Genomic DNA, 16,863 nt, shown 5'->3' with positions numbered 1-16,863 from the left:
ATACACACCTTACCATAGAATATTTAAAAGAGATACTTGGGTTGCTACCAATGAGTAAATACAATAAATAATCAAATAGATCAGTGCTAGTACATTTATTGCTATTTGAAAAATGGGTGGTTCTGGATCTGATACTTCCTAGCCTTCTACCTGATGGTAGAGGAGTAAAAAGGGAATTAGCAAGATGTGCTGAATCTTTGGTTTTGAGTAGACAGGCGTTGTAAATGTCCCAGATCTTAGGGAGGTCCAACCCAATTATACTTGACGCTGTCCTAACTACCCTGTTCAGTGCAGACTTATCATCCGCTGAGCAGTTACCCCAGCATACAGTGATGGAGAAAGTAAGGGTGCTCTCTATCACAGCCCTGTAGAAGTTGACTATATCTCCAACCTAAAATAACACCAGTGTTTTTACTACACTCTCACTGGTGAAACGGACCTACCCACAGGTCAAACTGAATACAAACAAGCTTTAAAACTGGTGACAGTTAAGTGTTTTTGCCTCTGCTACATTAGCCTATAATGCACTTTGAGGTGCCTTCAGTGGTGGATAAGAGAAAATAAACTTGGGGGAGCATACTATACTGTGGCATTACTCTCCTGTGCTTTGTCAATTATTTTCCAAATATCAAGGCACCTCGTTATATGTTATTGCTACTTCAATTGACTGATACAAATCAGAAACTTTGTTACTATATAAAACGTGTTGAATACAATGTGTGTTATAAAACTGTAATCATAGTAAATACCTTACCATGATGGTAAACACCTTAAATTGGTAAGGTAACACCTTAGCTGTAAATTTGAACATTAGCATTATGCTATTTTGAACTGACAGTTAATGTAAAAACATAGTATAACCAACTTGTCATCTTATCCATAGTGGGATCATTCAAATTAGTTTTGGTGTGAGAGCTCATTACAGTGTATGATTAGTTTATATGTATTTTTGCTGTTCTGCTGGTTGTTTTAAGTGTGATTTTTGAGTGCTTAAACCAAACACCACTAGCCACATTGTATTTGGGAGGCCAACTGCTAATCTCTCCAAACCTTTACTGATTAGAGTTTGACTGTGTATGTTTTGAGGCAAGCTATCTTCTGAACAATTCAAAACATGTACGAAACTAGCTTCTTATTCCAGAGTACAAAATGCAATGTTTCAAACTGTGGCAGGATATCTATAATCGGTTACAAACAAATACAATGGTTCGATATGTGTTTAAATGTAACATTATTCGGGCCTAAAGCAACGTGACATAATGCAGCCAAATGTCGAGCTTCACTAAAATGTCTATTAGTATTGTAAAGCCCTAACGATTAGGATGGAAGGCTTGTTGATGATCTGTTGCTAACATTGCAGACATTTATAGTTAAGTAATATAGGATGCCCAGCTATTTCGTTCTGTGAGCTGTCAAGTTATTAAATGACAGCTGGCTTGCCAACAGAGCGAGACAGCCAATCAGAGAGAGAGCTAATGATAGCTAGCTAGACATGCTAAGCGTTTTGTGGCACACGTACAATGAAAAGGTTATGAATTTAAAAGCCGATTATGTATTCACATGATTATTATGATTGCTATTCCCCAGTGGACATATGTTTCATGTGTTGCACTTTTAACCCGCTTTAAAGGCAGTTGCTGCAGCAGAAATGTGTGACCGGGCCTGGCTAGCCTGGCTAGCCGTTGAAAGCTACTCCAGCTAGCTGACAGTTGACCTGTCGTCCTTTCAGAGCGTTGTTCTTCTTTTTATATGAGGGCAATATTGTCAAAATGTGTAGTATCGCTTTTACTCGGGTTGGTTACCGTAACACTGGCCTGCCCACCCCCTCGTAACCCCGCTGGCAGATGCGGCTCCCCCCTCCCGTCCAAGCCGGGCCCTCCCCTCTTACCTCGGAATTTCAGTTCGTGCTGAGGCTCCAAGAGCAGAACCTGTTCCGGCCTGGCCATATCCCAACAGCTGAAGCGTTGTTATCGCACTGCAACCAGTTCCTGTCCGTTAACCCCGTGTTAGGATGTTGTTGAGTGCTACAACGTCAACAGAGTTATTCTATCAATGAATTGGCTGTGAATATCCTGTCCCCCCGGTCACTATTGCTACTCGAGCTGTTGTGATGCAGCAGGAAGGGAGCGAGAAACAGCCCCGGTGACGTCACTGCCTCTGCATAGCCGCCCAGCGGGGAGGGTGACGCCAGGGTGATGGGTGACGCCAGGGTGAACCCAGGGATGGTGGGGCCACCACCTCAACCAGTGTGAAAGGACATGGATAAAATATGCAGGTTTTTACTTCAGCCCACGAAGTCCAACATCAAAGATTACTGATAATCACCCTCTCTGCCTAAACGTGAAATAATCATGAAAGGTGTAAACTGAGAGGGACTTTACGACTTTTTGTAAAAATATTAATACCTTAATGTAAAAATAGAACATGTTACATGTAAAAGTCCTGCATTAAAATTAATAAAATTATACTTAAAAGTAGGCCTATTGGCACCAAAATATAGCCAATTTAAAGTGCCAAAAGAACAAATACTCATTTGCAGAATGGCTCATTTCAGAATCAGTATATTACTGAAATATAATTAGTGATGCATCAATGTGTATATCACTTAATGTTGCATCTGGTAAATGTGGGGATAAGTTTAGCTACTTTATACACTGCTGGTTACCTTAATCCATATTATTATATCATAATGTATAAATTGATTTATATTTTGTATTGTTAATCCAAATCTGCAAGGTAACCAGTAACTAATGTGGATTAAAAAGTACAAAATTAGCTAGTAAAATGTAGTGAAGTACTCTTGTAGAAATACTCGAGAATTGCAAGTACCGTAAAATTGTACTAAAGTACACTATTGAGTAAATGTATTTAGCTACATTACTTCACTGGCACTTTTTTTACTTGTATATTTTTATTACAATATACAGTAACACTCCATACCACCTGGGGACCATGCAGAGGGTTTTTGAAACATATCGCCATGCAGGCAAAACAAAATTAGGCAAAACATCTAAAGCTAGGTCATCACTTGTTAACCTCTCTTATTCAACACTTATTTTTTTTCTTCCTATTTGCGTAGTATGAAAACTCTTTTTAAAGGATGTTAATACCATACTACATGTAATAACACATTGAAAATACTTTGTGGACTACTTGCACGGAGAAAGTCTTGACTCTTAGCTAATTGCTACCTTAGGACTAACAAAATTAAGTTTCTTTCAAAGTTATCAGAATCAGAATCAGAATCAGCTTTATTTGCCAGGTATGAGGACACATATGAGGAACTTCTTTTTGGAACATTGTTGCTCACAATGCGCTTACACATACAAAACAACCAAACAATACATACACACTAATTTATACATACTCTTAACAGAAACAATATAGAGGAAATAGTGCAATGAAGAGTGCAAAGTATGCAGGAGTAAATTGTGATAGTTATTTTAATTGTGGAGCATAATGCAAAGGATGCTGGAATAAACAGTATAATGTTGTTATATTACAATATGAACAGTATGAACAGCTCTGGAATAAGGAATGAGAATGATGAATAAATATTAAATTATAAGTGAGATATGAGAATGAGAATGATGAGTAAATAATAAGTTCATTTACCCAGCTTGAAATATATAAATATAAAAAATAACCATTTTTATATCATACTGGAAAAGGCAGCCTAAAAGATAATACAAATTGGAATTTTAAAATATTCAAAATCTTTAAATTTTATTTAACTGAACTTCATTCCTAATGCCAATATACAGGTTAAAAGAAAAAAACAGTTTGTGTTTATATTAATCTCAAGGCCACGTAAAAATGTTATATTTTTTGAATGGTAGAAAGATTTTTTTTGTGTCTCTCACTAAAGGGGGAAACCTACTTGATGACATCATGGCTATCGGCCACAAAGGTGCTTATCAATCCTTTCAACATGAAAAGTTGAAAGTATAATAGCAAAACAAAACACAGGTGTAAGTTATTACATTAACAATGTCTTCATTAAAATTAACATCAATGACCCAGTATGCACAATGCCAGTACCCTGGCACACCTGAGCATCTTACTGCATATGCAGCCATTATTTTTGTTATTTAAGGGGTCAAAATGATGGCAACAGCATAAATGGATAGAAAGCAGCTCAATGGCAAAATCATAGTAATGGAACTACCCCGGTGTGTTGGTGTACCTTTAATTAATTTCATAAATCAATTTTTTTTTTTAGCTGTCAAGCTTACATTTTTTCATTTTTTTCTCCTCGTTTATACAAGCTCCCATGTTGGCCATGCAATGATTAATTATAAAATTCCTAAAGGGCACTTAATTATTACAGGTGTAATAGTTTCCAGCCATATTTTTTTCATTTCCCATTCGTTTTCAAAGATGCTTTATAAAGAAAGTGGGGTTGAGTAGGGAATTGGGAGCTTGTCAAATAAGTGTTCTGCCCTCTCAGCACTATTCAAAGATCAGTGAAAAGCCCTCTGCCAGTCAAACACGCATCTCAAGTGTCATATTTATATTTAAAGCCAGGTGGCTGTCTGCCAACTGAACAACACAACCAATCACTAACAACACTGTCACAGTATCCCCAAGAAACAAGTTAATGCAGACATCCCTGGGCCCAACATATGGACGTGAGAAATTTAGGTCCTTCTCTCTCACACACACACACACACACACACACACACACACACACACACACACACACACACACACACACACACACACACACACACACACACACACACACACACACACACACACACACACACACACACACACACACACACACACACACACACACACACACACACACACACACACAAATATATTTTTGTCAATCTTTTATTAGTAAACAAATTGACCGTTCCCTTTTTACACATTTGGAAATACACTGGAAACAAGTGTCTTTAGGCATTTGTTACAATCAATATGAAACATAAGAAAAAGCTAAATATGATAACTACAATGCTGATGGAATTACTGCAAACTGTGCACAAGTCTATTGTGGTCACACAACTGGCTTAAAATAGAATATAGTCATTGATTTATGTGCAATTTGATGGTATATATTGACACAAAAAATATACATAATATAGATTTAACACATTCCCAGGTCCAGCCCAAGACTATTGGTATTTTTCAAAGCAAAAACTGGCACAGATAAGGGGAAAAATGTGTCATTATCAAACTTCAAATATTTTTAAGCATTATCGTGATTAGAAATTTAAATCATTATACATCGACAATAAAAATAAGAAAGGTCAATTAAGCTTGGTTTAGTAAAATGCTGTTTACATTATTTGGCACCAGGTTTTTCTTAGCAATAACTGAGCAAACAGTCAAAACCTAAAATAACACTGAGGGATGTTAAGAAGTCTGATACCTTTACAAGAATATTTAATCAAGTGATGTCACACAGATATGATAAGACTGCAGACAGATTGATAATTGTGAATAAGGGTCAATGAATTAATACAAATACTCAAAGTGCGCTTTCAAAGTCTCTTGATGTTAAAGCTTTGACCTAAAATGCCACTCTGGTTTTTAAGAGATTTGGTCGGTCCCATCACACTGCTCATTTGATCAACTATGTCTGAGCAAAACTGTCATCAAATAAGCATAAAATAAGGTCAATATAAACTTATCATGTTTGAGACTGCTGGAATGAGACCACACTCTTTGCATGAGTGTGTGCGCTCTTCTGTGTGAACATTATCACTTTGTATCCATTTTGTCATAATAACTATTTCACTCCATAGGATAATCCTGAAAAAAAGGCAGCACTGCTTTGCACACCCATCAACAACAGCTATTTAAGATGCTTAAAAAGGCAAATAAAGTGGCTTGCGTTGACAGAAGAGCACACACTCCAGATTTATAAATGTGGAAATGCAGTCTGATTAATCCCACATCTGTATTTTTTGGCAACTTTGAAAAGAGGTTTTGGGGCTAAAAGGGCTCAAGAGATACAGACAAGCATGAAATTACAAAGAATTAATAAGTCTGTGGGGGCTCATGAGTCAACTGACCTCAATTAGGCCATTATAAGAGATAAATGAAACTACTTTAACATATCATCACAGAGCGAATGTTGTAGGGGATGATAGAGCTCTGTGAAAGCTGCTGTATAATGTACCACCTTTGTTTAAAACAAAATAAAAGCTGGACATACAACAAGGAATGAGGCAAAAGAACTTTGGAGGAAGAAAATTCAGAAGGTAGACCTTGGAACAAAGCGCGCACAGTAATTCAGAGCAGAATGGAGACTAAGGTTCATTAAGGGGTCACCATGTCGACACAGCGCCAAGTCTGATTCTGCATTTATAACCTTCTGCTGAGGGGAGATTTAAGCTCCAAAATCTGAGTTAACTCTTAAAGAGGTCTAGTTTCCAGATCTCATTGTTTTGATTACAGGCAACGTAATAAAACAACATTGCATGTGCAAGCTGCTGCTGATTATGTGCAAAAAAAAGAAAAGATGAGAAATGTTTATAGGACAATTACAGAACCTGGAAAGACCTCACAACAATCAGCAATACTGTTGTGAAGTAGCAGCAAAGGGTTGAGGACAGGCAGGATTGCCAGTGAAAATAAGCTTAGAGAAAAATAAAGCTAAAGTAATATTGTGAAACCACTGTATTGCGTGCACTACAGGAGACTTCATACACAAGACTCAGTTAATACCTTTTCAGTAATTACAAGTGGAAGTGTGGAGCACATGTGAGCAGCTGGAACTGTTATCATTTAATAATAAACTTGAAGCCTTGATTAAATTCCTATCATCGGGAGATATGGACTGCACAGTCCTTCCTATCACTGAGACGATATTTTACAATTTGTTAGTGTTCTCAGTGTTTCCATTACTATGATTTTGCCATTGAGCTGCTTTCTATCCATTTATGCTGTTGCCATCATTTTGACCCCTTAAATAACAAAAATAATGGCTGCATATGCAGTAAGATGCTCAGGTGTGCCAAGGTGCTGGCATTGTGCATACTGGGTCATTGATGTTAATTGTAATGAAGACATCGTTAATGTAATAACTTACACCTGTGTTTTGTTTTGCTCTTATACTTTCAACTTTTCATGTTGAGAGGATTGATAAAGCACCTTTGTGGCCGATAGCCATGATGTCATCAAGTAGGTTTCCCCCTTTAGTGAGATAGACAAAAAAAAATCTTTCTACCATTCAAAAAAATATAACATTTTTACGTGGCCTTGAGATTAATATAAACACAAACTGTTTTTTTCTTTTAACCTGTATATTGGCATTAGGAATCCATGTTTTGGTTGAAAGATGATGTAGAAAGAGGAGTACAAATGATTTCTAAATTCCTTAATATTTTTTGTTTTTTTTCACTTACACGTCTATGTTTTAATGCAGGCAATTGTCAAGGCTCAGTAAGTATTTCTCATGCCAACCATTTTCATGACACCCCCGTCATCAGAGTGGCATTGCTACACCCTGGTATCAGAAACGGCAGTGTGTTTGAGGGTCTCCGTGGCTGTAAGCTGAAGCAGGCCGGGCACACACAGGATAAGCAAAGGTCAGGTCACAGGTCATATGGGCACAGTCAGCGGCATCATCAGCAGCACGTTCTGCGAGACTCTGACGCCTGACGTCCCAGTTTGAAAGCTTTTCCTGAAGTTCCACCTGCTGCATCGACAACAGGAATGCGTTTACCTTTGAAGAGACACATCACACAGAGATCATGTACAGTGGGTCCCAGCATTAAGCTGCCTTTTTTAAACTCTGCATTGCCACACAAACATTTTCCCTCTGTGAAGTACTTTGATTTTTCATACGGCTACTAATATTTATATTATGTATATATACAAAACCTGCTTAGAATTCATATGTAGTATGGAATTGGGACACAACTAGTGAGTATGTGTCGGTTGCCTCTCAAAACCAAATCAACTGCTCCCACAACTCCTTGTCTCTGCAAATGTTTCTGATTTAGTATTATCTTTATCTTAGTCTGAACAAGCTCATCACTGTCGAAGGTCTGATCCAAACACAGAAAAGACTGACTAGACTTCTGAAATGTTTAGAAACTATTAGGCAATACCGTTCAAAACATAGTTTACCTGCTCAAAAACTCAAAGGAAACAAGATAATTATGTTATTGCTGTACAAGGCTTGATTTATAACAGTTTGATGAGAACCTGGGAATGTACAACGGCACCAAGTACTCAAGAAACACACTCACTTATCTCTATAAACACCTCGTTGATGTTAATGGCATTCTTGGCACTGGTTTCTACAAAGATGGCATGGATGGAGTCAGCGTAGTCCTTGGCATCCTTCTCTGGCACTTCCCTGTAAATACAAGAGATATGATATTGAAGTTAGTATGATGCAATATGTGCACAGGTAGTCCAATTGCATGCATTACCTGATAACCATGAAAATGTACTTCAACAGCTATTATGTTGAAGATTCCCAATTTCAATTTTGTCTGATTTTTCCAATAGTTTTAATATGAAAGATTATTTAGTCCACTATACATAACCACAACTTTCTTCTGATCAGTCTGATCACATTATATTCCACAAAAGTCCACTTACACAGAATAATAATCAATATTACTCAATGCACCTCCCAATGATATTTCTAACCCAAACCCATCACTCTTAGGCTGTAAATGAGGAAGCATCATTATACTGCAAACTAGCATTAGCAGTTTATTAATATGACATAATAAACACAGCATTGTCTGTAATTCAGGTTTACCTGGCGTCTGTCAAGTCACATTTGTTGCCAGCTATGGCGACCACTATATTAGGAGGACCGTGCTGGCGCAACTCCTTCACCCAGTTCTTCAGTGTTTGGAAGGATTCCTGATGATGCACAACATTTTATACAATGTACTTATTTGCTTTGTTGCCAAAAGTTATTTAAGAAGATAGATACCACTTTTGTTTTCATGGTAAACACAAAGCTGGAGCCAGCAGCTGGTTAGCTTAGCTTAGCATAACGAGATAGGAAAAAAGATAGCCTGGCACTGACCAAAGGTAACTCTAAAGCTCACAAATGAACACATATACTGTTTGTTTAAAAGGTTTACCATTTCACAGCGGGTTAGTAACTGTAATGGTTGCCCGCCAGCTGCTACCGGGCAAGAAACAGTCTGGCATATAATGGTTTACGTGGAATTTTGTAGAATTGTTGTTTTTACACTTCCTCTTTTATATCGATTAAACAAACAAGATATAAGGTGATATTTAGTGAGCTTTAAAGGTGCAGGTAGGCAGAATTTCTTACCTTTTGCCAAAGCATGGCTAGCTGTTTAAGCTAACGCTTCATATTTACCAAACAAACATTAGATTGGTATTGATCTTCTCATCTAACTCAAGAAGAAAGTGAATAAGAATGAATTGAAAATTGAGGAAAGACTAGCAACAAAACATTGAAACTATACAGTAACTAGTTAGTTGATTAAGAGGGTGAGAAAGTAAATAATACCTCCTTCGTAATATCGTAAACAATGATGGCCGCCGCTGACCCTCTGTAGTACATTGGTGCCAGAGCACGAAACTATGAGAAGAAAGAGAAAGTAAGCAATGAGTAATGTTGGACAGGGAGGAGGATGTCTTGTCTAAATCCTCTGAGTGACCTTCATTTCTACACATACTAGATTGTACAATCTAATTGGAAATCATGTAAACATGATGATCAGAGTATAACCAAGAATGTACCTTAATCTTATTCAGAGACAATCAATCCTGACTCATCGTGATTTCCTTCCAACTTTTCATTTTTGGATATGAAAAAGGCACTCAAATATTATTGCAGCATTGTACTTGTACATGTTTTTTGTTTATCCTACACAAGCACATGTTGATTACATCACTGAGTTTCATTAGATTAAATAACATTGACTGTAACAAACTCAAAACAAAGTATACAAATTAGCAAAAAAGATACCAAGTACCATTTTACTAAACCAGAGGCCAAGTGTTCTAAGCCTAAGCCAAGTGGCTTTATTTAAAATGGAAGTATGGCAAGTCTTTCCACCAAGACCTTGCACATGTGGTAGCTATCAAGAGAAAGATGAGCATAATGTGTCAAAAGCTGTTAGCGTTATGATATTTATGGAAGACTATACATTTGATCTTAACCCAATACATCACAAAGCCCTGCATAACCAAAACAACATGTGCATTTCTGAATCCAAAGCTGGGGGTTCTTCTTTTTGCCAGGTTTTGGTATTTTTCTGGTAAAATAATTTTCCAATGGTCTTTGAAACCTGCCTTTAACAATTCCCTTCTGGCAAAATGTCTGTCATAAAACCTATTATTTTAGCCAACATGTATATATCTGTCTGTCAAGAAATGGTACATATATTCATTGTACCCAGAAAATGACACTTATTGACTTAGATGATCCCCTAACATTTCCTCTAGTGTTCCCATGAGGTCCATATTTCTTAATTTCTCCTATACTTGGTGGTAGTGACCAAATACCTACAAAGCCTTGCCATCAGCATCATCTGCACTTTCTGTTAGTGATAATAAGCAAATGTTAGCATGCTAACACCAAAGTACAGCCTCACAGAGCCACTGGCATAGTCATCTTTTCTGTCTATCTTTCAGTTCAAGCCATGGTCAACAGTAATTGGCTGCGTCCACAAAGGGTCATCGCAGCTCCGACCCAATCTTTACCTTTTCACATCCTTCCAAAAACACACAGATAATGCCCAAATAACCAGATAACCGTCAAATGTATAAAGAACAGAAGCAAGTAGAAAACAGCAGCTGTGTAGAGCCCTTAAGTTGCTCCTGTCAGGAGGTACCTTAACACAAAGTGGAGTATAAGTTCATTCACTGAAGAAACTAATTATTTTTCTGCCACAAAAAGGAGCACTTGATCTCATTCTGTAATATGCAATACTAGCAATGGGCTTTTCAGAGTTTCAAAATCTTTGTTAGCTAAACAAACCTACAGTTTATTTCAAGATAAGACAATTTAAAGAGCCCTCTCCAACTACTAACCTCTTTTTATGCCTTTTTGCAGATTCACTAGACTGGGGCTTTTAACAAACTAATAAAACCATGTGTCATGTATTAACTAATGATATTTATTTTAAAAGAAACTACCCTTGTCTGAAAAAAACCTTGACTTGAAATGACCCTGCTTCTTGCCAATTTCATTTTCCTTTACAATACGATGGAATAAACTATCCATCTTGGAGTGACACTGTTACCTCAGGAAAGCACACATTCCACATAATTATAGTTGTTACTGGCCCCAAGTCCACCAACGAGAATCCAACTTGGGATAGTTGGCAGGGTCACAGAGGAGAGTGCTGTCTGTTTCACTGGCTAGTGTTGGGCTGCACCACCACCAGTCATGTGTGGTCTATCTCAGCCTTAACCCAAAGAGTAATCACAGCGAGGCCAGACGTCTGGCCACACAGAAGCCCAAAAAATAGCCCCAGTGATCCCTGCTGAGTGCTGATTAATTGCTGAAACAACGGGCTGGGTGCATAATAAGAAACCCCTCTATTCCAGTGGGATGCAATGTTCTCTTTGCTTGTTTTCTGTGAGAAGGAATAGTCAGAGGGGGAGTACTCGATGGGTTGTTGACAGCTGGGATTGGATGTACTCGAGAGGCCTCATCTGGTCTCGAGATAAGGATTGTGGAAATCACAGAACTTTCCTTTTTGCCCCCGTCTCTCCTTCCATGTGCATTGGCTGGCTGCGTGTACCCCTTTCTAAACTTAACAGACCCTGATAGGCCAAAGAAAAAGAGGCACGTGAGGATTCAAGATGCCACAGCAGCTTTGTAAGAAAACATGCACAAATACACATGCAAAACCTACAGAAGGAATGTTCCTATTTTTTTTCACACAAAAGTGAACCCCTTGGGATGTTTAGAGGCAACGTGGGAGTGAAAAAGTGGACTTGTGGGAATAAAAAAGGTGGAGCAAAGGGAAAAGAACACAAAAGAATCACAGAAACATAGATTGTTGCCAAGAAATATTCCACTTTCCAAGATAAAGCACAAAGGGGATAAAAGAAGGACAATGTGGATGTGGAATTTCAGTGAATCTCAGATAAGACACAGTGGCAGCATAGCACAAGCCAGTGGGCTGAGACAGCTTGGGTTTCATCCTTTCATCTTATCTTAAACGATGCTGCATTGATGTCCTCTCTACGCCGTGAAGAAGACGAGGCCCCAAGGGAGAAAAGTAGGATAAGGACAGCATGTTTGATCTCACCTCTCTGGAGAGGACAGCAGCAGGGGCAAAACATTACAACAGCATAGGATTGTGAATGAGAAAAAGAGAAGGGCATACACAGAAAAAGGGGGAAGTGGTGTGGAGAGCTAATGCAGAGAAATGTGGGATGCAATGTGTGAGTCAGAAGAGAAAGCAGTTCCTTACTTACGCTATAACTATCTGGGGCTTAGTGTCGTTTGGACAGGCTTAAACGCTACAACTGTACTCAAACACCAAGATTCTTTAAGTCACAAATCATCTATGGGCGGTTTCCATCCTAAACTTTGCGTGGGTGATGAAGCATTTTGAATATTGCTGCTGTAATGTGTGTCAACAGCAGCAATATTTAAAATGCTTCAGTTTAGATTACATCAGAAGTGGCACTTGGACACGTTGCTGAGAAACAACCGGTTTCAGATGTGTATGCAAGACAACACAATAACACAAAAGGAAAAACCAAAGCAATGGCACTCCTTTATTTGTGCCTCTAAAAGTTAGAATGCAATGAGGAAGAAAAACCAAGAGGGAGAGGCAGGACTAAGATTAAAAAGTGACAGAATGAACGCATTGTGACAGACTTGCTGACGTCTCTGATAAACCAAAACGACGCCACTCCCTGATCTAAAGAATACAAATCCACTACACCCCACACGTCATTTAAAAGGGGGCTCCCAAATCAAAAGCACTGCAAGAAGTACGTTATTGGTTGAGGCAGAGTTCTACCTATGGGTAGGTCAATATTGCCCCCTAGCAGAAGTAATGTATGACTGCACTTTCTCCAAGGCTGGTTCAGAGAGTTACATGAACACATGTAGGCAGCCTTCTCACTTTTTTAAAAACCACATGGGAGGGAAGAGAAGATTTTTTTTTAATTAGCCAAGTCAAACTGCTCGATTACAGTCTCAAAAGTGTGTGCTAGTGTGGTAAGGTTGTGCAATGCTAAAATACATCATGTGTATATTGCTATTGGTTTACTATCCAGCAATCTGAAGCCAAAACCTCAGTGGATGTTACTGACCCGCTCTTGTCCTGCCGTGTCCCAGATCAGGAACTTATGCAGCTCGTTTTGGTATTGCACTGTCTTGGTCATGAAGGATGCCCTGGTGAAAAGAAAAGGCTTCATGATTAATGTTCTAGGTCACATTACAAAAACATTCATTTGACTTAACGGTTTTAGGAATTATACAGGTTTTATCCCAACTCCTTTTCAAGAGCCTGAGACAATGATAAAAACACACATCCATTTAGATAATTAGTTGATTTATACCTTAAATTGTTTAACAGCTTTAGTGAACAGTAACATTGTAAAACATTCAACAGGACTTACTCACATTATATGAAAAAGAATTCAACCGAACTATTAATTGACGATTTTTAAACTATTTATTTGTTTGATGCAGCTGCAAATAAGTATTTGAACACCTGTCTATCAGCTACAATTCTGACCCTCGAAGACCCTTAGTCTGCCTTCAAAATGTCCATCTCCCCTCCATTTATTATCCTAAATTAGATGCACCTTTTTGAGGTCGTTAGCTGCATAAAGACACCTGTCCACCCCATACAATCAGTAAGAATCCAACTACTAACATGGCCAAGACCAAAGAGCTTTCCAAAGACACTAGAGACAAAATTGTACACCTCCACAAGGCTGGAAAGGGCTACGGGGAAATTGCCAAGCAGCTGGGTGAAAAACAGTCCACTGTTGGAACAATCATTAGAAAATGGAAGAAGCTAAACATGACTGTCAACCTCCCTCGGACTGGGGCTCCATGCAAGATCTCACCTCGTGGGGTCTCAATGATCCTAAGAAAGTCGAGAAATCATTCCAGAACTACACGGAAGGAGCTGGTCAATGACCTGAAAAGAGCTGGGACCACAGTTTCCAAGGTTACTGTTGGCAATACACTAAGACGTCATAGTTTAAAATCATGCATGGCACGGAAGGTTCCCCTGCTTAAACCAGCACATGTCAAGGCCCGTCTTAAGTTTGCCAACGACCATTTGGATGATCCAGAGGAGTCATGGGAGGAAGTCATGTGGTCAGATGAGACCAAAATATAACTTTTTGGTCATAATTCCACTAACCGTGTTTGGAGGAAGAAGAATGATGAGTACCATCCCAAGAACACCATCCCTACTGTGAAGCATGGGGGGGGGGTAGCATCATGCTTTGGGGGTGTTTATCTGCACATGGGACAGGGAGACTGCACTGTATTAAGGAGAGGATGACCGGGGCCATGTATTGCGAGACTTTGGGGAACAACCTCCTTCCCTCAGTTAGAACATTGAAGATGGGTCGAGGCTGGGTCTTCCAACATGACAATGACCCGAAGCACACAGCCAAGAGAACCAAGGAGTGACTCTGTTAGATGTATATCAAGGTTCTGGCGTGGCCTAGCCAGTCTCCAGACCTAAACCCAATAGAAAATCTTTGGAGGGAGCTCAAACACCGTGCTTCTCAGTAGCAGCCCAGAAACCTGACTGATCTAGAGAAGATCTGTGTGGAGGAGTGGGCCAAAATCCCTTCTGCAGTCTGTGCAAACCTGGTGAAAAACTACAGGAAACGTTTGACCTCTGGAATTGCAGACAAAGGCTACTGTACCAAATATTAACAGTGATTTTCTCAGGTGTTCAAATACTTATTTGCAGCTGTATTTTACAAATTAATAGTTTAAAAATCATACATTGTGATTTCTGGATTTTAATTTTAGATTATGTCTCTCACAGTGGACATGCACCTACAATGACAATTTCAGACCCCTCCATGATTTCTAAGTGGGAGAACTTGAAAATAGCAGGGTGTTCAAATACTTATTTTCCTCACTGTATAACTGGGATGAGCTGAAATTGGTCAGTAATATTGGCAATTAAAATATATATTGATAGGGCTGTTGCACTGACTGATTATATTGTCTTCAAACTGTCAAAAATTATGACAATGTCACAATTGTGACAAAGAATAATCTTTATAAATAAATTTAAAAAAAAATAATAATCTTTAAAAAAAGATACTTACCCAATTGTTGGGTTGATATTTGGGTCAAAGCTGTCCTCCACAAATCTCCAAACAATACTCGACTTTCCAACGCCAGTATCCTGCGGAGACAAAATACAGACAATGCTTACCAAATATGGTCAGAAACAATTACCAGAAGTATAACCTCTGTATAAAAACAGACTCTATGGCAATATGCCCAAACATTATTGCTTTTTGTAGGATCTTCTTCCTTCCGTCTCCTTGTAGACATTTAACTTTGTGACAGATAAACAGGACAGACCTAGTTATGCTTACATTGTTTTTTTTCTTCATCTTATTATTTGAGGATGAACAGGGCATTTGAGAATGTTACTTCAGGAATTATATTTTATGCTTTGTTACATGTAGTACAGACATGGATGAATGTTATTCCTCTGGTTTGCAAATAAACTGCAGCAAAAAAAACAGTAATGCTATTTAGGACACAAAGGTTAGGGTTACAGCAAATTATTATTTTTATCATCTATTAAGCTATCTGTAATTCATTTAAATAATCATTACAATATTTTCTGAATTAGAACATTAGAACTACAAGGTACAGGAATTAGTTTGTACCTACAGCAATTAGACAGCAATTCGATTTTAATCTCATTAGACTAGTAGATGATGGAAAGGATGAAATTCCAGGTATGTATTAATGGGATTCTGGTGGACAAAAATATCTTTATGTGTCAGCCTATGTGCAGTTTGGACATGCACAACTGGTGTACCTGTGACTATGTTAAACATATTTAAACTGCAGTATACACTAACAGTAAAGGTAATACAATGCATTGTCACCCATTTGATTACAAGTATTAACACATAACTCATGTAAACAGACCTGTCAATCAATGGCCTGATAAAGCGGTAGTATGGATCATTTGATGCCACAAGTAAAGTCAGACCTGTTCACTTAAAAATCGAAGCTGACTTACCCCCAGGAGACAGACTTTTAACTCTCTGAGCGCCATGTCGATCTCCTCTCACTCAAAATGAGTTCGTGTTGATGACCATTGACAGTGGTTTCCTTTTATTTTGAATATTAATTAGGTGTTGTATGTTTACAAATAACTTCCCTTCATTGTGGTCGAAAGCTGCTAAATTCGCATCTCAGGTTAAGTTATTATTCTCGCTGTTTGCATTAAAATGTCTAGTAGTACGTCGCATTTGCCATATTGTGATTATTGTAAACGGCTAGCTACAAAAGCTACCCGTGAAGCTCGCGCAGTCTCCATCTTGAACTATGGGGTACAGTCACGTGACAGTTTCGGCTTTTTTGTTTGTTTGGAGAAACACACAAAGCCCAACGCTGAAGTTAGCTTCCCATTCGGCAGTTAAGAGGACACCTTAGGGAAGATGAAGTTAGCTTCCGTTTAAGGGAAACATAACAACATTGCTGAACTAGTGGTCCTATTTTTCTAAATATCTCTGTTGTGTGTTGAACGTGCCCCAGGTTCTAGATCAAAAACCCACTTTCTAGATTGCCAAATCAGGACAAAACTATCCCAAAGAGGCTAAATATTATTTAAAACATATTATCAGATTTGTAAGAGCTTTACTATTTAATTTGTAAAAACACAAAAAAGGGACATTTCACTGATTTGTTTTACATGTAGA

At 38.3% G+C, this 16,863-nt stretch overlaps 2 protein-coding genes across 2 annotated transcripts in view; both read right to left on the bottom strand.

The window, feature by feature from the left end:
- The window catches only part of vapb (VAMP (vesicle-associated membrane protein)-associated protein B and C), a 17,618-nt gene extending 15,460 nt beyond the window's left edge, over positions 1–2,158 (bottom strand). Inside the window, exon 1 of the mRNA XM_034869943.1 lies at positions 1,889–2,158. Coding sequence (XP_034725834.1) covers positions 1,889–1,946 — 58 coding nt within the window. The 5' untranslated portion in view covers positions 1,947–2,158. The remainder of the gene's footprint in view (positions 1–1,888) is intronic.
- Positions 2,159–7,284: 5,126 nt separating this feature from the next.
- rab22a (RAB22A, member RAS oncogene family) lies at positions 7,285–16,574 on the bottom strand. Its single transcript, XM_034868771.1, has 7 exons — positions 16,182–16,574; positions 15,244–15,323; positions 13,246–13,327; positions 9,470–9,541; positions 8,738–8,844; positions 8,214–8,323; positions 7,285–7,684 (listed from the first exon to the last, which is right to left on the bottom strand). The coding sequence occupies exons 1-7, from the start codon at positions 16,215–16,217 to the stop codon at positions 7,587–7,589; spliced, it is 585 nt and encodes a 194-aa protein (XP_034724662.1). The 5' UTR covers positions 16,218–16,574; the 3' UTR covers positions 7,285–7,586.
- Between the last annotated feature and the right edge of the window lie 289 nt (positions 16,575–16,863).

This window comes from Etheostoma cragini, chromosome 4 (assembly GCF_013103735.1).
Source record: "Etheostoma cragini isolate CJK2018 chromosome 4, CSU_Ecrag_1.0, whole genome shotgun sequence".
Taxonomy (NCBI): domain Eukaryota; kingdom Metazoa; phylum Chordata; class Actinopteri; order Perciformes; family Percidae; genus Etheostoma; species Etheostoma cragini.
Note: the sequence above shows the minus strand (reverse complement) of the source record. Positions and strands in the feature narration are given on the sequence as shown.